Here is a 25,138-nt window from a genome sequence, read left to right on the forward strand (position 1 = left end):
TTATGAATAAGTCTAATATTGTATGATGAATATATATACACTTACATTTTTTAATGTATGTCAAATATGTCTTGTACTGTTTACTCTCACCTTTTCAGTCAAATTGTTCTGTTCAATTTTTAATTAAGGTATACAATGTTGCATATTAATGTAGGTACTCGACTAAAAAAAACACTAATACAAAATATCCAATCTTCAAATGTAGAAGCATATTAAAATAGTGTTACAGAAACAACAATGTTACACATACAGTCACACATTTTAAAAGGGAATAATTTTGTACAAATTGTTTGTACATTAAATGGAATTTGAATGTATCACATATTTTGTACTTTTTTGGATTTACTGACCATTTTTGTAAAATTGTTCCTCTTGCAATAATGTATGTCAATATAAAACTAAACAATGTTGCATAATAATGCATACAATGGGCTGAAAAAATGGTGTGTAAATATAGAAGCATGTTAACAAGATTGTGTTAGACAAACAACAACGTCACACATGTTATATGTGCTGATGTTGTTAGAAAGTCAAAATGAAAGTCTGGACAGTTTATTTCAAATCCTGCAGTTTCATTTGCTGCTGCTGTTCTCACCAGCACACTTGTGTTTCTTACACTGGTACTTAGAAGACAATCTTTCACCACACACACTGCAACTCAACACTTTCTCTCCTGGGTGTCTTCTCATGTGTGCTACAAGGGTTGATCGCTCACTAAAGCTTCTGTTGCAGATTGAACAGGAATGTGATTTTTCACCAGTGTGTGTTCTCATGTGTACTTTCAAACTCTGACTGTGTGTAAAACCTTTACCACAGGTTGAACAGGAAAAAGGTTTTTCACCAGTGTGTGTTCTCATGTGTACTTTCAAACTCTGACCTACTGTAAAACCTTTACCACAGGTTGAACAGGAAAAAGGTTTTTCACCAGTGTGTCTTCTCATGTGTACTTTCAAACTCTGACTTTCTGTAAAACCTTTACCACAGGTTGAACAGGAAAAAGGTTTTTCACCAGTGTGTGTTCTCATGTGTACTTTCAAACTCTGACTTTCTGTAAAACCTTTACCACAGGTTGAACAGGAAAAAGGTTTTTCCTCAGTGTGTATTCTCATGTGTCTTTTCCATTTGTTAGTATGTGTAAAACCTTTACCACAGATTGAACAGGAAAAAGGTTTTTCACCAGTGTGTATTTTCATGTGTTCTTTCAAACTCTGACTTCGTGTAAAACCTCTACCACAGTTTGAACAGGAAAAAGGTTTTTCACCAGTGTGTGTTCTCATGTGTTCTTTCAAACTCTGACTTCGTGTAAAACCTTTACTACAGATTGAACAGGAAAAAGGTTTTTCACCAGTGTGTGTTCTCATGTGTCTTTTCAATTTGCTACTGTGTGCAAAACCTTTACCACAGGTTGAACAGGAAAAATGTTTTTCACCAGTGTGTGTTCTCATGTGTACTTTAAAATCTGGCCTCTGAGTAAAATATTTACCGCAGATTGAACATGCAAAAGGTTTTTCTCCAGTGTGTGTTCTCATGTGTCTTTTCAGACTACGACGGTATTTAAGGGTTTTGTGACAGTGAGAAGATGTGAAGTGAGTGTTGTCAGTGTGACATGTCTTATCATCTTTAGAGTCTTCATCATCAGTGTCAGGAGAGTGTGACGTTGTGTCCTCACTATCTGATAGTGGAGCTAAGAGCTTGTCTGCTTGTGATCCTCCACAGTGGTCTCCATCAGCTTCTGTTGTCATGTGTTGTGTTGAGCTGCTGCTTGGAGGCTCCCCCCCTCCCCTCTCCTCACTTTCACCTTTCACCTCATCATCTTCACTCTTCACAGGGACACCAGTCACTGGGAACTCCTCCAACCATTTAGGCTGACTGATGCCCTCTTCCTCCTCTTCCTCTTTAATGTGCGGCGCCTCTTGGTCCTCCTCTTCCTCTTTAAAGTGAGGGGTCAGTGAGTCCTCCTCTTCCTCTTTAATGTGAGGGTTCAGTGGGTTCTCTTGCTCCTTAAAGTGAGGGGTCAGTAGGTCATCCTCTTCCTTTTTGATGTGTAAGTTCAGTGGGTCCTCCGCTTGCCCTTTAATGTGAAGGGTCAGTTTAACATTATGGGTCTGTGGCGTCTCATGTTTCGCTTTATTGTGGGGGGGCTGTGGGTCCTCTCCTCCGTCTTTAATGTGTTGGGAATGTGGTACCTCTTTTTCCTCTTTAATGTGGTGGGGCTGTGGCTCTTCTTCCTGCTCATGAGGAAGATGTTCTTTATTGAGGTCTGCGGAACAGGAGAAAACAAACATTCTTCAGAAAAGTCCAGCTTTGCTCAGTCACATGAGACATTGTCCTACACCAAGAAATTATTTCACAATCTCATTAGTTTCCCCTCACAGCAGTCAGGGTACTTCCAGCTGACACATGAAGAAGACCTTCAGGGGAATACCTTCCTAGGCCAACATCCAATCCACCTTATTCATATAAAAACATCCTAAAAGTCATTCCTGCAATCCTTAATGGTAGACGCCATACATGAAAGTGTGCTGTTCTCTCTCTGAATAAGTCATACACACACAGGAAATAATGTACCACATGCCAGCTTCCACACAGTAGTACTAGTGATGAGCTCCCCCTGCTGGTGGACAATAATTAGTCATTTTCCTATTCATCTTAAGAGACATGTCCGTTATAAAAGAAGCATGAGCACAGTCAACATGTTGGCCAAGAAAGATGACATCTGTTTTGCTTTCATTTAGATAGTGTCACCACAGTTAAACTGGGAAGAAGTAATCAGATTACTGACTACACCTTCAAAAGATAACTTTTTAACCTTATTAATATTAGTAATAATGGATTATATTAATTTAGTGCGTTTCTAGACATTCAAATTGCGTTAGAGTGAGAACTGAGAAGGCATCATTCATGCAGTCCACACATTCAATCAGAATCAGTATCAGACAGACCGTATGTCCTTGAATTGCCGCCGGGTATATAGTATGCACCTGCCTAGAATTACTGCCGGGTCAAACACGTTTCGCAAACTAATTAGCGCATGCTTAGCATTACCGCCGGCTCAGGATTAAAGCCGGGTCAAACTCGTTTCGCCAAATAATTAGCATATGCCTACAATTCCCGCCAGGTCAAACTCGTCACGTCACGAGTGACACTTCACCTGTCATCATTTTCAAAATGGAGGAGACTGATTTCAATCATTTGAAATCGCATGAAGGGAAGAAGATTAAGAGCTATTCAGTAGGATTTAAGGTCCAAGCTATTGAATATGCTAAAAAGAACAGTAAGCAGCTATGTTTTATTACTTTACCGTAGCTGCGTGTGTCAAATATGAGTCATTTAGTGACTCCCGCCTCCTGGTGGTAGAGGGCGCTAGTGATCCTTCTTGTGACTACTCGGCTGCAGAAGAAGTGACAACAAGCAGCAAGAGTGAGCAGCGTGTGTTTATTTTTTCCTCTCGCTTGCACTTTTAACATGGAGGATTACATATATCTAAAATAAAACAGTTTTCTAAACTGGACTTTCAATCGAAGCAGGAGGTAATAATGGAAGATCTCCATCGAGACAGAGAGACTTTTAAAACTGAAGAAAGATAAGGAAGACTTCTATAAACAAGTTATCGATGCTTTTGATCAGAAGGAGCTGCGCATGGACATCATTTATAAGTAAAGGTAAGACCATAATAACTGTTTTTTATTAAATGTGCTTTTCATGATGTATCCTTACATCGCACTCAAATTTTTAAGCGCAGGCCTAAATACACCGCATGCCTTTGGTAAGTGCCGGAGTGAGAAGAGGTTTTACATTAATTAGCGCCCCGGCGGCAATTCAAGGAAATACGGTACTTTATTAATCCCCAAGGGGAAGTTAAAACTTTCAGCAATATGGTAAGATACATTTAATAATAATAATAATAATAATAATAATAAGTAGATGAGGCAATTGTTCAAGGAATTGTGTGTGAATGCAGACAATTCTCACAAGACCACAACTCTTCTTCTCTCACCTTCCCAAAGTAATAATCTAGTCAATAATCACTGAACTCATCAAAAAAATAAGGCATATTATATCAACAATGACTTTTTTTCAAGATGGCGCTGCCCGTGACTGACGTCTTTACGTCGTCCTCCTGACAACATTTACGTTTTTTATTTATTATGCAAACCCCGTTTCCATATGAGTTGGGAAATTGTGTTAGATGTAAATATAAACAGAATACAATGATTTGCAAATCCTTTTCAACCCATATTCAGTTGAATGCACTAAAAAAAGACAAAACATTTGATGTTCAAACTCATAAACTTTTTTTTTTTGTTGCAAATAATAATTAACTTAGAATTTCATGGCTGCAACACGTGCCAAAGTAGTTGGGAAAGGGCATGTTCACCACTGTGTTACATCACCTTTTCTTTTAACAACACTCAATAAACGTTTGGGAACTGAGGAAACTAATTGTTGAAGCTTTGAAAGTGGAATTCTTTCCCATTCTAGTTTTATGTAGAGCTTCAGTCGTTCAACAGTCCGGGGTCTTCCATCCATCCATTTCCCACCGCTTATTCCCTTTTGGGGTCGCCGGCACCCATCTCAGCCACAATCGGGTGGAAGGCGTGGGACATCCCGGACAAGTCTCCACCTCATGGCAGGGCCAACACAGATAGACAGACAACATTCACACTCACATTCACACACTAGGGCCAATTTAGTGTTGCCAATCAACCTATCCCCAGGTGCATGTTTTTGGAAGTGGGAGGAAGCCGGAGTACCCGGAGGGAACCCACGCATTCACGGGGAGAACATGCAAACTCCACACAGAAAGATCCAGAGCCTGGGATTGAACCCAAGACTACAGGACCTTCGTATTGTGAGGCAGACGCACTAACCCTTCTTCCACCGTGAAGCCCAGTCCGGGGTCTTGTTGTCGTATTTTACACTTCATAATGCGCCACACATTTTCCATGGGAGACATGTCTGGACTGCAGGCAGGCCAGTCTAGTACATGCACTATTTCACTACAAAGCCACGCTGTTGTAACACGTGGCTTGGCATTGTTTTGCTGAAATACGCAGGGGCATCCATGATAACGTTGCTTGGATGACAACATATGTTGCTCCAAAACCTGTATGGACCATTCAGCATTAATGGTGCCTTCACAGATGTGTAAGTTACCCATGCCTTGGGCACTAATACACCCCCATACCATCACACATGTGTAAGTTACCCATGCCTTGGGCACTAATACACCCCCATACCATCACACATGTGTAAGTTACCCATGCCTTGGGCACTAATACACCCCCATACCATCACACATGTGTAAGTTACCCATGCCTTGGGCACTAATACACCCCCATACCATCACACATGTGTAAGTTACCCATGTCTTGGGCACTAATACACCCCCATACCATCACACATGTGTAAGTTACCCATGTCTTGTTCACTAATACACCCCCATACCATCACACATGTGTAATTTACCCATGCCTTGGGCACTAATACACCCCCATACCATCACACATGTGTAAGTTACCCATGCCTTGGGCACTAATACACCCCCATACCATCACACATGTGTAAGTTACCCATGCCTTGGGCACTAATACACCCCCATACCATCACAGATGTGTAAGTTACCCATGCCTTGGGCACTAATACACCCCCATACCATCACACATGTGTAAGTTACCCATCTCTTGGGCACTAATACACCCCCATACCATCACACATGTGTAATTTACCCATGCCTTGGGCACTAATACACCCCCATACCATCACAGATGTGTAATTTACCCATGCCTTGGGCACTAATACACCCCCATACCATCACACATGTGTAAGTTACCCATGCCTTGGGCACTAATACACCCCCATACCATCACACATGTGTAAGTTACCCATGCCTTGGGCACTAATACACCCCCATACCATCACACATGTGTAAGTTACCCATGTCTTGTTCACTAATACACCCCCATACCATCACACATGTGTAAGTTACCCATGCCTTGGGCACTAATACACCCCCATACCATCACAGATGTGTAAGTTACCCATGCCTTGGGCACTAATACACCCCCATACCATCACACATGTGTAAGTTACCCATGCCTTGGGCACTAATACACCCCCATACCATCACACATGTGTAAGTTACCCATGCCTTGGGCACTAATACACCCCCATACCATCACACATGTGTAAGTTACCCATGCCTTGGACACTAATACACCCCCATACCATCACACATGTGTAAGTTACCCATGCCTTGGGCACTAATACACCCCCATACCATCACACATGTGTAAGTTACCCATGCCTTGGGCACTAATACACCCCCATACCATCACACATGTGTAAGTTACCCATGCCTTGGACACTAATACACCCCCATACCATCACACATGTGTAAGTTACCCATGCCTTGGGCACTAATACACCCCCATACCATCACACATGCTGGCTTTTCAACTTTGCGCCTATAACAATCCGGATGGTTATTTTCCTCTTTGTTCCGGAGTACCCCACATCCACAGTTTCCAAATATAATTTGAAATGAAGACTCGTCAGACCACAGAACACTTTTCCACTTTGCATCAGTCCATCTTAGATGAGCTCGGGCCCAGCCAAGCCGGCGGTGTTTCAGGGTGTTGTTGGTAAATGGGTTTGGCTTTGCATAGTAGAGTTTTAACTTGCACTTACAGATGTAGCGACCAACTGTAGTTACTGACTGTGGTTTTATGAAGTGTTCCTGAGCCCCTGTGGTGATATCTTTTACACACTGATGTCAGTTTTTGATGCAGTACCGCCTAAGGCAGGGGTAGGGAACCTATGGCTCTAGAGCCAGATGGGGCTCTTTTGATGACTGCACCTGGCTCTCAGATAAATCTTAGCTGACATTGCTAAACATGGTAAGTAATGAATAATTCTGCCGGTAATCACAGTGTCAAAAAGAACGTTCAAAATATAAAATATTTTCATGCATTTTAATCCATCCATCCGGTTTCTACCGCACCTGTTCAAGAAGTCGCATTAATGGTAAGAAGTATTTTATTTATTGTTGGTTAGCTTCAGAATAACAATGTTATTAAAAATAATAAGAGACTTATTATACTCAAAAAAATGTTGGACTTACTTAAAAATGAATGCATCATCATCATTTATTGTTATTCCTTTCATTAAAATGCATATATACAAGCCACGTACAATTGACACTTTCATTGTTTTTTTTGTTTCTTATACATTTCCATGATCAAAAAGGAGCAGATGGAAGAATAATATTCTTATATTTATCTGCCCCCCTTTTTAACACCAATTATTTTCGATGACTTTATAACTGTTCCCTCCAACAACACCCGAACTCCAACATACTTTTCAATTTTCCTTTAAGCATTTTCACAATGACACGTCCAATCTAAATCAAAATTCAGTTTGATATAATTCCAGTTTTCTCTTTTTGTAACTCTTTTTAAAAACAAAGGTATTCTCACAGCTTTTTAAGTCTTTGTTTCGAGAACATCTTGCTTTCACAGCAACAACAGACAAGCACATTTGTTTCAAATTTGTTGGCACTCTTGGATGTTTAAAGTCATACGGCCTTCTGTGGTTCTCATCTTCAGATGTGAACACATAACTTTTGTACGTCCTTTGGAAGAATTGTATTTCTCGCTTTGAACATCATTAATAGACTATTCAATTCTACAAAGTCTTTTAGTTTTAGTAATTGTGACCTAATGAAGTGGTTTTGTGTGGTCGCTATATCGTACTTTAAAAATTATACAAATTGCTCGTTTCTGTGAAATAAAAGCATTATGTTGATATGATATGTATTTCCCAATATTTCTGCACAATAATTGAAATAAGATAGAATAATAGTTGTATTCAGTCTTAAAAAAAATATTATATGGCTCTCACGGAAATACTTTTTAAAATATTTGGCTTGTATGGCTCTCTCAGCTAAAAAGGTTCCCGACCCCTGGCCTAAGGGATCAAAGGTCCGTAATATCAGCGCTTATGTGCAGTGATTTCCCCAGATTCTCTGAACCTTTTGATGATTTTACGGACCGTAGATGGTAAAACCCTAAATTCCTTGCAATAGCTTGTTGAGAAATGTTGTTCTAAAACTGTTCGACAATTTGCTTACAAAATGATGACACTCTACCAATCCTTGTTTGTGAATTACTTAACATTTCACGGAAACAGCTTTTATAGCCAATCATGGCACCCACCTGTTCCCAATGAGCCTGCACACCTGTGGGATGTTCCAAATAAGTGTTTGATGAGCATTCCTCAACTTAATCCGTATTCATTACCACCTTTCCCAACTTCTTTGTCATGTGTTGCTGGCATCAAATTCTAAAGTTAATGATTATTTGCAAAAAAATAAAGTTTATCAGTTTGAACATCAAATATGTTGTCTTTGTAGCATATTCAACTGAATATGGCTTGAAAAGGATTTGCAAATCATTGTATTCCGTTTATATTTACATCTAACACCATTTCCCAACTCATATGGAAACGGGGTTTGTAGTACTAATTTGCATCCTAAATGCAAAGTTTTTGCACGCAACACTGAGATAAAACAGAGATGCACTTCTGGACATTGGAAAAGCTCACTGAGAGGTCACTTCTAGTCTGACGGACTTCAACTTTCTGCTACAACGAGAGCCAGCTAACCACAAAACAACAACAACAAGACAGCGGGGCTACATGCTAGGCTAAAGGCTAGAGCTACACAACCACCACTACCTAGCCTGCTGCTAGCTAACGTGCGCTCACTCGACAACAAGCTGGATGAGCTGAGAACCAGGACTACATCCCAACGTGAACTGAGAGAATGCTGTGCTCTTATTTACACGGAAACCTGGGTTTTGGACAGCATCCCAGAAGCTGCTGCATGACGTCATCAGTAAACAAGAGACCGCACACCCTGATGCTGCGTTCACGGCAGCTGGGGATTTTAACCACCTAAAGAGTGTCCTCCCAAAATACCATCAATATGTGAACTTTACTACGAGGGAGATAAACACCCAGGACCAGGTGTACTGCAACGTGAGGGGAGCCTACAAGGCTGTACCCAGACCACACTTTGGACTATCTGATCACATCTCAGCTTTTCTACATCCAGCGTACAGACAGCGTCTCAAGCAAGCCCCCCCCAGTGAGTAAAACTGTTCAAGTTTGGAATGAAGACACTGAACTAGTGCTTCAGGACTGCTTTGGGAGTACAGGCTGGGACATGTTCAAAACTGCTGCTCAGAGGGATGATGGTACTGTGTATTTAGAGCAGGGGTAGGGAACCTATGGCTCTAGAGCCAGATGTGGCTATTTTGATGACTGCATCTGGCTCTTAGATAAATCTTAGCTGACATTGCTTAACATGATAAGTAATGAATAATTCCGCTGGTAATCACAGTGTTAAAAATAACGTTCAAAATATAAAACATTCTCATACCAAAGTATTGCAAGATCTCGCAAAACATCCATCTCCCTTTAGGGGCTCCGTATGATTGTAAACAGAATAGAGGACAAATATTCCAGGCAGATTTTAAGAATTTAAAATCAACAAAATAATCATACCTGTCATTTGCATTTGAATATATGGGTCAGTTCTAAGGAATATAAGGGATTGTCAACGTTTAAAGATTTTACTTGTCTTTTTTTCTCTGTCTTGTGCTGTGAATCTTTTAAAATCAGTATTAGGGGCGGCATGGCTCGGTTGATACAGTGGCTGTGCCAGCAACTTGAGGGTTGCAGGTTTGATCCCCGCTTCCGCCATCCTAGTCCCTGTCATTGTGTCCTTGGGCAAGACACTTTACCCACCTGCTCGCAGTGCCCGCCCACACTGGTTTAAATGTAACTTAGATAATGAGTTTCACTATGTAAAGCGCTTTGAGTCACTAGAGAAAAGTGCTAAATAAATATAATTCACTTCACTTCACTTCATACATTTTAATCCATTCATCTGTTTTCTACCGCACCTGTTCAAGAAGTCGCATTAATGGTAAGACGCATTTTATTTATCATCGGTGAGCTTCCGAATGAAACTTTTATTAAAAAAGAATAAGAGACTTATTGTGTGAAGATCTGTCACTTCATTTCTGTTCGTGCTTCTTTGTTTTGTATTTACTTTCCATCAGTGCTCTTATTTTGTTTCCATTTCCTGTTTGTACCGCTGAGCGCTGTGTTTTTTCCCCATACCTGCTGTTGGTTGGCCGCCGGTCCACACCTGCTGCCAATCAGCATGTTTCTATTTCTGCTTGTCTTGCGCGTTCCTCATCTTACCTGTTCTTCGCTCTCCTGGTTCCTGCATCTTGGTGCCACTACTACTGCTGCCATGCGAGTTTGTGACATATTATACTCTATAAATGTTGATCTTACTTAATAATGCAGACATTTTGTTGTATTCAGTGTTAAAAAATATTATATGGCTCTCACGGAAATACATTTTAAAATATTTTGCTTAAATGGCTCTCTCAGCCAAAAAGGTTCCCGACCCCTGACATAGAGGAACATGCTTCCGGTGTAACTGGCTACATCAGTACGTGTGTGGAAAACATTGTTCCCCAAAAACAATACAAGATATACCCAAACCAAAAACCCTGGATTAATGTTTGGTCCAAGCTACATGCCCGCTCCACTGCATTTGTCTCAGGCAACGCTGAGGACTAGAATAAGGCCAGATATGACCTGTGTAAATCCCTCAGCGAGGCCAAGGGACAATGCAGACTAAAGCTGGAGGGATTCTACTCCACCACAGATTCCCGACGCATGTGGCAAGGCCTGCAACACATCACAGACTACAAGCAGGGGAGCAGGGGGGTCACAAACAGCCAACGCTCACTGCCAGATGAGCTGAATGAGTTCTATGCCCGCTTCGAGGTCCTCAACACCAACTAACAGAGAGGGGTTCTGACCACGGAGCCCACGCAGGACCCACCGCTCACTATGACAACAGCAGAGGTACGTACAGTTCTGAAGAAAACAAACCCACGGAAGGCAGACGGCCCAGATAACATCCCTGGCCAGGCCCTCAGGGTGTGTTCATCAGAGCTGGCTGACGTACTTGCTGACATATACAACTTGTCACTAACACAAGCTGTTGTGCCCACCTGCTTCAAGACCACCACCATCGTGCCCCTGCCAAAGAAAAACACTGTGACCTGTCTGTTGCACTCACCCCAATAGTGATGAAGTGCTTCGAGAGGATAGTCATGTCACACATCAAGAAGACCATCCCAGACACACTGGACCCTCTACAGCAGGGGTCACCAACCTTTTTGAAACCAAGAGCTACTTCTTGGGTACTGATCAATGCGAAGGGCTACCAGTTTGATACACACTTAAATAAATTGCCACAAATAGACAATTTGCTCAATTTACCTTTAATATATAAATCTATGTATATATATATATATATATATATATATATATATATATATATATATATATATATATATATATATATATATAAATATATATATATATAAATATATATATAAATGGGTATTTCTGTCAGTCATTCCGTCCTAACTTTTTTTTCCTTTCACGGAAAGTTTTTTTGTAGAGAATAAATTGTGAAAAAACACTTAATTGAACGGTTTAAAAGAAGAGAAAATACGAAAAAAATGAAAATTAAACTTTGAAACATAATTTATCTTCAATTTCGACTCTTTGAAATTCAAAATTCAAACAAAAAAAAGGAAGAGAAAAACTAGCTAATTTGAATCTTTTTGAAAAAATTAAAAAAATTATTTATGTAACATCATTAGTCATTTTTCCTGATTAATATTAATTTTAGAGTTTTGATGACATGTTTTGAATAGGTTAAAATTCAATCTGCACTTTGTTAGAATATATAACAAATTGGACCAAGCGATATTTCTAACAAAGACAAATCGTTATTTCTTCTAGATTTTCTAGATCAAACATTTTAAAAGAAATTCAAAAGAATTTGAAATAAGATTTAAAATTGATTCTACAGATTTTCTAGATTTGCCAGAATATTTTTTTTGAATTTTAATCATAATACGTTTGAAGAAATATTTCACAAATATTCTTCGTCGAAAAAACAGAAGCTAAAATGAAGAATTAAATTAAAAAGTATTTATTATTCCTATTTTCTTTCTTTCTTTCTTTAGTTTATTTCGAACATGAATATTTACAACACAATACAATACAGACAATAAAAATTATTTACAATAAAAAAAAAACTTGAACATTTATTTAAATTGTCAGGAAAGAAGAGGAAGGAATTTAAAAGGTAAAAAGGTGAATGTGTTTAAAAATCCTAAAATCAATTTTAAGGTTGTATATTTTCTCTAGAATTGTCTTTCTGAAAGTTATAGGAAACAAATAAAAAATAAAAATGAATGTATTTAAACAAGTGAAGACCAAGTCTTTAAAATATTTTCTTGGATTTTTTCAATTCTATTTGAGTTTTGTCTCTCTTAGAATTAAAAAGGTCAAGCAAAGCGAGACCAGCTTGCTAGTAAATAAATAAAATTTAGAAAATAGAGGCGGCTCACTGGTAAGTGCTGCTATTTGAGCTATTTTTCGAAAAGGCCAGCGGGCGACTTATCTGGTCCTTACAGGTGACCGGTGCCCGCGGTCACCGAGTTGGTGACCCCTGCTCTACAGTTTGTCTACCGGCAGAACCGGTCCACTGAGGATGCAGTCAACCCTGTCATCCACACCACCCTCACCCACGTAGAGGGCAAGGACACCTATGCCAGGCTATTATTCATCGACTACAGCTCTACTTTTAACACGGTCATCCCACAAAAACTCACTGCTAAACTCCTCACTGTTGGTCTGACACCAACTCTCTGTGACTGGGTCCTGAACTTTCTCACAAACTGGCCCCAGTCAGTCAGATTCGGCAACCAGACATCAGGCACAAAGGTTCTAGGCATAGGGGACCCCCCAAGGCTGCGTGCTGAGCCCCCTATTGTACACCCTCTTCACACACGACTGTGTGGCCTCCCAGAACAACACCACTATCATCAAGTTAGCAGATGATACTACGGTCGTCGGACTGATCACCGGGGGATCTGAGGCAGTGTACAGAAGGGAGGTAGCGGAACTGGTGGCCTGGTGTCAGGATAATAATCTCTCCTTGAACACAAACAAGACCAAGGAGATGATTATTGACCCATGGAGAAGGAGTGCACAGTACACACCTCTGTACATAGGGGGGACAAAGGTGGACAGGGTGAAAACCCCATATTTATACTGTTGACTGTCAATCAGAATGTGCAATAATGTTATGTTACTTACTGTGCCTTGTATATACATTTTTATTTTTTATTTTTAGCTAAGTACCGTGTGACTTGTTGAAGGGTGGACTAGCAAAGTAAGATTTTCATTGTACGGCAAACTGTCTGTTTAACTGTGCATATGACAATAAACAATCTTGAAGCAAAAAGTGATTTGATGTAATATTTTGATATTTACACATCGCGTATTTACACACACGCATTTTACTAGAATACCCTTATGAGCATTACATATATCAATATCAAGTACCTACTGTACTGTTTACTTGTTGAAATGCCCTTTTTAGAGCAAATATCTGCCCAACTGACCACTTGGTTGCTGCCAAAATTGTATTTTAAGTAATAGTTTGATATTGACACATCTCATCTCTGCATATTTTACTAGAATACTCTTATGGACATTACATATATATATAAATAAAGTACCTACTGTACTGTATACTTGTAGAAATACCCTTTACAAAGTTAAAATATACCAAAACAACCACTCTGCTGCTGCCAAAATTTGATTTCAAGTAATATTTAGATACTGACAAATCTCATCTCTGCATAGTTTACTAAAATACCCTTATGAGCATTACATGTATCAAAATCAAGTACCTACTGTACCGTTTACTTGTTGAAATACCATTTTTAGAGCAAATATCTACCCAAATGGCCACTTTACTGCTGCCAAAAATGTATTTTAAGTAATATTTTGATACTGACACATCTCATCTCTGCATATTTTACTAAATACTCTTATGGGCATTACATATATATAAATCAAGTACCTACTGTACTGTATACTTGTAGAAATACCCTTTACAAAGCTAAAATATACCAAAACAACCACTTTACTGCTGCCAAAAATTGATTTCAAGTAATATTTTGATATTTACACATCTCATCTCGGCATATTGTACTGGAATACCCTTATGGGCATTACACATGTATAAACCTAGTACCTACTGTACTGTTTACTTGTTGAAATACCCCTTTTAGAGCTAAAAACTACCCAATTTGCTACTTTACTGCGACCAATAATTGATTCCAGATAATATCAACAATAATAACAAAATTGTCAGAATAATTGTATATAAGTTATAAAACAACTTTGTGTTCCATTGAGTTCAGGTCCCCTGCGAGAAGACAAAAACTGTATTTCATCTTATCAAACAAAAGGCTTGTAAAACTCCACTGTCTGCAATGGGATGCAACATGGAGGTGTCGGTTTCTTTGATCTATTGACAGCCACAGGAGACCTTTTCTTGACCCAAGAGCTACAAAGCGGAGAGGGAGCAGACCTGACGCAGCACAAGGCACCTTTTCTTTTAGCTGTTTATGATCGAGTGCGACAGCAGTTTACGACCCCCCCTCCCTTTAGAAACATCTGCAGCTATGTAATCAGAAAAGCCCCAAAGGAAAGAGGACGCGTGGAACTCCCTCGTCAGAGCGTGGTGGGAAACTGTACGAAGTTGCAGCCCAGACGTTTCTCCTCATGAGCTAAATTGAATCCTGTCTGTGTTTGATTTCTTTGCTCCTTGTCTTGTTTAATAGATGTCATCGGCAAAAATGTCAAAGCATATCTCTGAAACACAATATTATACCTTCTGAAAACGATAGCAAGAATATACCTACAAATTTCAGAAAACGTCACGAGCAAACACTTTGTTTAAAAAGTTTTTACTGCCTTTTTAGCCCTTTCCTCATCGCAGCCACCCCCTCGTCTTCTCCCCCCCAGCCATGGTTGCAACCCCCTATTCCTCCACCAGACATTAGTCATCTTTGTGGACCAGGTCAGAGGTCAACTGAGGAAGCTGCATCCTAGAAACTATCTGGTGCGCACCAGAATCTATCTAGTGTGCACTATGTAATATTTAAGTACAGTCTTTTATTTTCCAATCAATTCATTTTGTAACATGAATTGATTAACGTGGACCCCGACTTAAACAAGTTGAAAAACTTATTCGGGTGTTCAATTGTACGGAATATGTACCGAACTGTGCAATCTACTAATAAAAGTATCAATCAATCATTCAATCAATTCCTACATGCAAACACAGTGTTACTGTTCAAACTGTGTGTAATGCAACAGTATTTAAAATTATTAAATATACTCGTTAAATAATGTGTCCTCCTTGTTTTTAATGAATAATTAAGGCCTACTATGCTACTGTATTTTAATGCTGTTCATGATGGTGGTACTTGGAAATCCAAGTATTTTCTGAGGTGGTACTTGGTTAAAAAAGTTTGACAACTACTGACGTAATGACATTGTAAACTAAATTGGCAGACACCTTTTTGTTTTACCTAAACGGCGTCTGCTCATACATCGCGCTTCCAACGAGATCCCGTCACCCCCCGAGTAAAAAGGTTCCACAACTGTTCACGTTTTACCATCTCATCTTATTTTCCATCATGTGAATGTTGGAAGTGGAACTAAATATGATCTCTGAGAGGGGTACACATTATTACCAAAGCAGGGCCCCCGTCCACATATACCAGCGTTTCTCAAAGTGTGGGGCGGGCCCCACCTGTGGGGAATAGAGACATGACAGGTGGGGCGCGAGGAACGGGAGGGAATTTCACTTAAAAACATGTTTTCATTATTATATTCTTGCGGCGGCAATGACCAAGAAGAGCGCGGGGTTGGAATATAATTACAACACTTTATGTACATATTTATATCATATTTACATAATATGTAACTACAAGCTCCATTCACAGACAGAGTCCCACTGCTTTTATGAGCGGTCAAGCGAGTCAAAAGCCGAAAATGTTTTTTTTTTATTTGTGGCGGCCGTAATTCTTTCGTGGCGAGCCGCCACAAATAAATGAATGTGTGGGAAACCCTGACATGAATGTTACTTGATGTTCAATACATTTGAAAATGTTAAGCTTGGCATTAGTGAATTATATTTATATAGCGCTTTTCTCTAGTGACACACATAGTGAAACCCAATATCTAAGTTACATTTAAACCAGTGTGGGTGGCACTGGGAGCAGGTGGGTAAAGTGTCTTGCCCAAGGACACAACGGCAGTGACTAGGATGGCGGAAGCGGGAATCGAACCTGCAACCCTCAAGTTGCTGGCACGGCTGCTCTACCAACCGAGCTATGCCGCCCCATTAGCGTTCTGTTGTGGCGATGGGGGCAGGTGGGGCTTGAAAACTCCCCCTTGTCCAAAGTGGGGGATGACAAAAAAAGTTTGAGAACCACTGACGTATACAATACTACTACATATCTGATGAAAAACAACATTATTTTAGTTTTTTTAATTATAAGTGTGCCAAATCACCTCTATTTGGACATTATCTAATGCAGGGGTGTCCAAAGCGCGGCCCGGGGGCCATTTGCGGCCCGCAGCTAATCGTTTACCCATCCGCCACACATTCTGCAAAAATTGCAAAATTGATAGTATTGCAAAAATTCAAAAACACATTTAAAAAAAGTGGAATGAGGTGAAATATAATGAGAAAACGTGGCAATGTTGACACAAAGCTGCCATGCAAGCAGTTTTTTTTTTCCTTGTGTCTTTATTTTTTTTTTTTTTCCATGTTTTATGTAGAAAAATATTCCATATGTTGTGTGGTTGCCATATAAAAAGATCAAAATTTGGACAAAAGAACATAAAATAAACAAAATAATAGTTCAAACTTAAAATCGACAGATATATCCGAAGTTTATCTTTAAATTTAAGTGTTAAAAGTAAAAAAAAATAAATCTAATAAAAATGAATCACTTTATGAGTGGGGAACCTTTCGGATCTCAAATATATTTAGTAGGATTTTATTTAACTTTTCACTGTGATTACTCAAAAATAATAAATAATTAAAATCAATGATGTCCTGCATTATTGATCTTTGAGGGCTTGAATTGCTAAATAAAGGAACTCTCCTGAAGGAATCAATAAAGTACTATCTATCTATCTAAATACTGCATATTTCAGTTTTACGATGAAAAAACAAGTTGTCTTTGACTGAAAAGGCACAAAACCTTATTTGTTTTACTTTATATCAACCTCAAGTTGATATAGAGATTTACTGTAAGCATTAAATAAAAAAATAATAATAATAATTTGACCTTTTTTTTTTAACATTTTAGTGACTGAGACCCTCTATGCTCCCCAGGAGCCCTAAGGATTAAAAAAAAATCCATATATTTTGTTATGGTTTGAAAATGAAATCAAAATGGCCCCTGCATGCTTACATTTTTCCGTGTTCGGCCCTCTGTGGAAAAAGTTTGGACACCCCTGATCTAATGGAAATGACTGCTGCAAACACGTCATGTTCATGATGAAATATAAAGTTAGTAAAAATGTGAGAGTAAGAAGTAAACAAACCTGTTCTGTGTAACACAACTTGAGGTTTCTTGAAAACAGCCTCCAATAGTTGACGTAGTCTCTCGTTCTCTTCTTTTGTACGAGAAAGTTCCTCTTTGTACTCTGCTATCGTTCTTTCACACATTTTCACACAACAAAGTTCCTCCTCATACTTTGCTATCGTTCTTTCGCACATTTTCACACAATCACAACACTTTACACTCACACTTGATCTTAACTAAGCGATGTGTTGATCAAATCCGCGTCTCTTTGTTAGCGGCTAACAAGCTAAGCTAACTAGCATGCTAAGCTAATTGGCGCGCTCAAACAACTATCAAGCTAAGCGGGCCTAATAATCTCCAAATGTGGCTGAGACGAGTGGAGTTTATCCTGACACGGAGGATGTATAAAGTGTAGTTAGTAGCGATGTGAGGAGATGTGCCGAGGCTTAGAAGCGTGTGTGGAGAAAAGGAGGACTTTGCCGCAAAGCGCATGTCTTCCAAGCATGCGTCCGTAGGGGCGGGGCCAAAGAGTCATAGTTGTGATGTTTTGGGCTAGGGAGTATAAGAACTACACTACCCAGCATGCAACAGTAGTGGAGAGCATGCGCGGTAGCCCCGTGAAGTGGTGTCGTATGTCGCCATGCAGACAGCTAGAATGTGGTTATGAGCACGCTGTGTGAGTCAACGTTGAACACGCCTCGTCTGCATTTATTACAATTAGACAGACAATACAATAAATGCATTAAAAACAGTACTAGTTAATTATTCTCATACATACATGATTTAAAGTAAAATACGGTTTATATATTTGAAATATCATTTTTGATTGATTGATTGATTGATACTTTTATTAGTAGATTGCACAGTACAGTACATATTCCGTACAATTGACCACTAAATGGTAACACCCCAATAAGTTTTCAACTTGTTTAAGTCAGGGTCCATGTTAATCAATTCATGGTACAAATATATACTATCAGCATAATACAGTCATCACACAGGTTAATCATCATAGTATATACAATTAATTATTTATATTATTTACAATCCGGGGGGTGGGATGAGTAGCTTTGGTTGATATCAGTACTTCAGTCATCAACAATTGCATCAACAGAGAAATGTGGACATTGAAACAGTGTAGGTCTTATTTAGTAGGATATGTACATCCAGCAGAGAACATAGTGAGTTCAGATAGCATAAGAACAAGTATGTACATTAGAACAGTGGTCCCCAACCACCGGGCCGCGGAAGAATTTTTTATAAAAAAAAAAAAATAATAATGTTTTTTTGTATTTTTTTTTTAAATCAACATAAAAACACAATATACACTTACAACTAGTGCACCAACCACAAAAAACTCCCTTTTTCATGACAAAACGTCCCTTTTTCATGACAAAGAAGAAAAAAAAAAAAAAGAAAAAAAAAAGGTTTGTCCCGGTGGGATTTCTCCATCAGTTGCTTGTCACTCCTGACAGCTCTTTCCGCAAGTCCATTCGACTTGGGAAACTCTGGGCTACTGGTGGTGTGGATGAAGTCCCGCTCCTCAGCATATTTCCTGAATTGCTCACACTTGTACTGTCTTACATTATCAGATAGCAGTGTGTGTGGTGTACCGTGCACTGAAAAATTTTATTTTCATTTTGGAAATTACAACTGTCGCTGTGATGTTTTGTAGAAGGTCAATTTCAAACCATCCAGAATAGGAATCCACTATCACCTGGTAGTGTTGTCCACGCCATTCAAAAATGTTTGTAGCAACTGTGACCACGGAAGGTCTGGAACTGGATGGAGATGAAGTGGTTCTTTCTGCTGATGTGGTTTTGTGCTGCTGCACACTGTGCAAAAAAGTAGTTCTTTAGTGATGTCTCGTGACATTGATGGCCAAAAGATGATACCTCTTGCTCTGCGTTTGGTTGCTTCAATGCCTGGGTGACCTTTGTGTACAATATTAATGTACTCTTTTGTAGTGACGTTGGAATGACTGCTTTCTGCCCTTTCATGACAATTCCATCTTCCACAGTGAGTTCGTCTCTGTAGGGGAAGAAAACTTCAATGGCAGGCTGCAGCTGAGTCTTTCTGGCAAGCCATCCATGCTGGATAACTACACTGAGTCTGCATTACATCAACCTCCTCCATGTGCTTCTTGAGCTCTTCCAGGCGGGCTGTAGAAATGTAGCTCACAGACATGATGTCGAAAGAACCACTATCAGATGGGCTCTCACTGTCTGTTGCATTAGGGGCTCTTGAAAGAGTGTCAGCCAAGTACATGTGCTTTCCTTTTTTGTAGATTAGGCTTATGTCATAGCTTTGCAAGTGTAGCAGCATCCGCTGAAGACGGGCCGGGGCATTGTGAATTGGTTTCTTCAAGATAGTCCCCAACAGTTGGTGGTCAGTTTCTACTATGGTGGCCTTGCCATACACATAGTCTCTGAACTTGGTGCATGCAAACACAACAGCTAGAAGCTCCTTCTCAATTTGAGCGTATTGAGTTTCTGTTTCTGTAAGGGCACGGGATGCAAAGGCTACTGGCCTTCCATTTTGCATGAGGCAGCTCCTAGTCCAAAGCATGACGCCTCACAGGTCAGCCTGACTGGCTCTTTGACAGTGTAGTAGGCCAATACTGGTGGAAAGGAGAGACATGCTTTCAGGCGGTCGAAAGCATCTTGGTGTTGCTGGAACCAGCACCATGCGGTCTCTTTGTGAGTCAGCTTCCTCAGTGGCGTTGCGATGTCACTGAGGTTTGGAATGTGCTTGCCAAGATAGTTAACCATTCCCAGGAAACGGTGAAGTGAAGTGACATCTGTGGGGACTGGCATGTCTGTGATAGCAGCAGTTTTGGAGGGGTCAGCTTTCAAACCTTTACTTCTGAAGATATGACCAACATAGCATACTTGGTCAAGTCGAAATTTGCATTTCTGCATGTTGAGTTTGAGGTTTATTTCCTTCACACGTTCAAGCACCTTTTTTGGCTTCCGATGATGATGTCATCGACAATGACTGAGCATGGATATCCAGCAAAGAGCTGATCCATTGTGCGCTGGAATACTCCGCTTGCTGAGTTAATGCCGAAAGGCATGCGAAGGAATCTGTAACGTCCAAAAGGAGTACTGAATGTTGTCTTCATTGAGGACTTCTTGTTCAGGCGGATCTGCCAGAATGAATTTTTTGCATCTAGCACTGAAAACATTTGTGCTGCTACCTCCTCCACACTTCTCATGGGGTGGTGGGGCCGTTTTAGTGCTTCATTTAAAGGCCTACTGAAAGCCACTACTACCCACCACACAGTCTGATAGTTTATATATCAATGATGAAATATTAACATTGCAACACATGCCAATATGGCCTTTTTAGTTTACTAAATTGCAATTTTAAATTTCCCGGGAGTTTCGTCTTCGAAACGTTGTGTAATGATGACGTGTACGCAAGACGTCACAGGTTTTTAGGAAGTATGAGCGCTGCACACACACACACAGCTAAAAGTCGTCTGCTTTAACGGCATAATTATACAGTTTTTTGGACATCTGTGTTGCTGAATCTTTAGCAATTTGTTCAATTAATATTGGAGAAGTCACAGTAGAAAGATGGAGTTGGGAAGTTTTAGCCCTTAGCCACACAAACACATGGTGATTCCTTGTTTAAAATTCCTGGAGGTGAAACTTTCCTATGGATCAGAGCGCGGTCAAGAGAACATGGATCCCGACCACACGTCAACCAGCAGGTTTCGGTGAGAAAATTGTGGTTAAAAAGACAGTTCTTACCGGAGAAAAGCTGAGCTTGTGCCATCCATAGCTGCCGTCGACTCCCCTGAGACACTGCGCGTCAAGACAGTCGTGGAGACACCCTTCCGACTATCAGGTACTATTTAACTCACTAAAACACTGGCAACACAATAGAAAGATAAGGGATTTCCCAGAATTAACCTAGTAAATGTGTCTAAAAACATCGGAATCCGTCCCAATGCAATTGCGTTTTTTTTTTTTTGAACTTTTTTTAAAATTATTTTTTCTAATCCGTCGCTATCAATATCCTCAAACATGAATCTTTCATCCTCGCTCAAATTAATGGGGAAATTGTTGTTTTCTCGGTCCGAATAGAACTTTTTGTTGGAGGCTCCCATTAAAAACAATGTGAATATGTGAGGAGCCATCAAACATGTGACGTCATCGTCTGCGACTTCCTGTAGAGGCAGAGCTTTTCTCTTAGCACCGAAAGTTGCTAACTTTATCGCGGATGTTCTTTCCTAAATCCTTTCAGCAAAAATATGGCAATATTGCGAAATTATCAAGTATGACACATAGATTGGACCTGCTATCCCCGTTTAAATAAGAAAATCAAATTTCAGTAGGCCTTTAAATCTTTGGGGTTGATGCACAATCTGATTTCTGATTTGACTTTTGTGTGCGCAGCGACCATGGATGACACCCAAGCTGTTGGTTCGGTGACTGAAGTAATAACGTCTATGCTTTCCATGCAATTAAGTTCAGCTTTCACACAGTCTTGCATCGCTACTGGGATGCGGTGGGCCGGCCTAACAACTGGCAGCACATTGGGGTCCACTGTCATTGTGTAAACAACTGGTAGTTCTCCGAGCTCTTCACTGAAAATATCTTGGTATTGTGTGAGGATCCGTGCGCTGAACTCTCCAGTGTTCTCTGTGGTGACATGGTGCACATCGGGACTCAACTCGACTAGCCCCGTACGCAGGCATGCACGGAAGCCCAACAGTGATGTCACATTCTATCCACTGTGAAAAATGGCAGTAAGTGGCGCTGTCCCTTTAAAAAGCATGTCAGCGTAGCTTCACCTTGTGTCTCGATTTTGGCTCCTCTGTAAGCCACCAAATTTGTGCTTCTGTGTTGTTTGGTGAGTTTCACGCCGCTGTTTACTCTATTGAAAGTCTTCAGTGACATTACATTGCATTTAGCACCTGTATCCACTTTCATTTTGGTTGGCATGTCGTTTATGCACACTGTGACAAATCCTTCATCTTGGTCTCTTTGTTGTGGATTTACAGAGTCAATGCAATTTTCTATTTCCAAGCCATCCACGTAGAATGTGTCATTTTCACTTTGGCTGTGTTGATCCACTGTCACATCATGCACAGACTGTCCATAGCACTTGTTTGTGGTAAACTTGGACTGACTCTGTGGCTTTGACTTGCAGCATTTTTTGTACAGATTTTGTTTTTTGCAGCTGTTTTGTTGTTGTAATTCTCGAACACACCACCAGGATGTGCACATCGAGGAGTCAGTTACTACCACCCTCTCATGCAGTGCGTATGTACAATTACTGTCCTGCTGAAGTCTTATTTAGTTTAGTTTAGTTTATTAAGGATCCCCATTAGTCTACACCGCAGTGGAGACTATTCTTCCTGGGGTCCAGGCAAAAAACATCACACAACCACAGAACAAACGATTAAAATGCAGTACAACATGATCCAATGATAAATTGTCATAATACAAAAATAGCAACAACAAAGAACCAAAAAATACAAATAAATGTTGTTACATAATAATTTTCATACCAAAGATAAAAATAGCAATATAAAAATAGATATACTGTATACATTTTTGCAAAAATAAAACAAAGAACCAATGGCCTAAAATATACACATTAGTGTACCAAGGACAAACAATAAGTGATGAAAAAGTATCATCCTTCCATTTTCTGCTGCTTATCCCATAATCAATAAAATACTCAATAGTCAATAAAAACAGTCATGACATTAGATACAATCTAGAATTTTCTCTTTACGCAATACTTCTCCTTTTAGTCTATTCTTAAAGCCCACTATGCTGGTGATTGATAGCAGAAATTGTGGAAGTCTATTCCAGTAAGTGATTGCCCGATACATTATAGTCTTTTTCAAAACATCACTTTTGGGTTTAAGATGGGTGAGAGCACCTCTTTGGGCTAGCCTGGTACCGTAGTTGTGACTGTCACTGGCAAGCAAGAGCTGAGAATACAGATATGAGGGTTTATGGTATGTATAGATGTTTTTTAAAAATAGACTCAAACTACAAGCCAGTCTTTCAGCAACTTTCATCCATGACAATTCATGATGCATGAGCTCAATGCCAGTCCTAAATGAGCAATGGAGAGCTAGTCTGGCAGCTCTGTTTTGGGTAAGCTGGATTTGATTTAGATCTTGTTTAGATGCATTAGACCAGATTGCTGGGCAGTAGTCCATATGTGACAATACAAGGGATTGTATAACCTGCTTCATAGATGTGTTACTTAAAAAATAGGCACTCCTTCTTATGATTGAAATGCTTCTGCTCATTTTTGTTACTATGTTTTTAATGTGAGTGGCCCAAGATAGTCTTTCATCTATTGTAACTCCCAGCAACCTGGCCTCTTTAACTTGTTCAACATGAACTCCGTTCAGAGAAACATTTAATATGGGTTCCTTTCTATGAGCATGTTTTGAGCAAATAACAAGACATTTTGTTTTGGAAATATTAAGTTTCATCTTATTTTCTGTAACCCATTTTGAAATCCGCATGACCTCATCTTGTAGTATAGTGCTCAGGTCGGTGCAATTATCTGCATGTGCATATATTGTTGTGTCATCTGCGTAAATTGCACAGCAACTATTCTTTAAAATACATGACATATCATTTACAAATATTGAGTATAATAAAGGTCCCAGGCAACTTCCCTGTGGAATACCACAATCCATCCATCCATTTTCTACCGCTTATTCCCTTTCGGGGTCGCGGGGGGCGCTGGCGCCTATCTCAGCTACAATCGGGCGGAAGGCAGGGTACACCCTGGACAAGTCGCCACCTCATCGCAGGGCCAACACAGATAGACAGACAACATTCACACTCACATTCACACACTAGGGCCAATTTAGTGTTGTCAATCAACCTATCCCCAGGTGCATGTCTTTGGAGGTGGGAGGAAGCCGGAGTACCCGGAGGGAACCCACGCATTCACGGGGAGAACATGCAAACTCCACACAGAAAGATCCCGAGCCTGGATTTGAACCCAGGACTGCAGGAACTTCGTATTGTGAGGCAGACGCACTAACCCCTCTGCCACCGTGAATACCACAATATAATGTTTTAATATTTGAAAGGGTTCCATTGAACATGACACATTGCTGTCTGTTGACTAGGTAGCTTTTCATCCAGTTAATCGCTGAGAGTTTAAAACCATAAGCAGACAGTTTTATAAGTAGTAGTTTGTGGTCGATAATACCAAAAGCTGCACTAAAATCTAGTAGCACTGTGCCAACTAATAATTTACTGTCAATTTGTTTTAGCCAGTCATCTGTTAATTGTGTGAGAGCTGTGCATGTTGAATAGACACTTTCATATGCATGTTGAAAGTCTGAATGAATGTTATTTATAGAGAAATACTTTTGAATTTGCTTAAATATAATTGTTTCCATTAATTTTCCTAATACTGGTAAAATGCTAATGGGCCTACTATTTAATCCAGTGAATGCTTCTTTCCTATTTTTTGGTAGAGGAGTCACTCTTGCGACCTTCCATACTTGAGGATAGATTCCTTCTTTAAAACTTAAGTTAAAAATATAGCATATCGGACTGGCTATTATT

At 39.8% G+C, this 25,138-nt stretch overlaps 2 protein-coding genes across 2 annotated transcripts in view; both read right to left on the reverse strand.

Annotated features, from left to right (window-relative positions):
- Window positions 1–25,138, reverse strand: part of LOC133537311 (oocyte zinc finger protein XlCOF8.4-like) — a 75,859-nt gene that overhangs the window by 15,915 nt on the left and 34,806 nt on the right. The gene's annotated exons all lie outside the window — the stretch shown is intronic.
- LOC133537309 (gastrula zinc finger protein XlCGF57.1-like) lies at window positions 537–18,087 on the reverse strand. The gene is made up of 2 exons (XM_061878336.1): window positions 17,590–18,087; window positions 537–2,260 (listed from the first exon to the last, which is right to left on the reverse strand). Exons 1-2 carry the CDS (start codon window positions 17,762–17,764, stop codon window positions 573–575), a joined length of 1,863 nt encoding a protein of 620 aa, XP_061734320.1. The 5' UTR covers window positions 17,765–18,087; the 3' UTR covers window positions 537–572.

Source organism: Nerophis ophidion, linkage group LG18, assembly GCF_033978795.1.
Source record: "Nerophis ophidion isolate RoL-2023_Sa linkage group LG18, RoL_Noph_v1.0, whole genome shotgun sequence".
Lineage (NCBI taxonomy): Eukaryota > Metazoa > Chordata > Actinopteri > Syngnathiformes > Syngnathidae > Nerophis > Nerophis ophidion.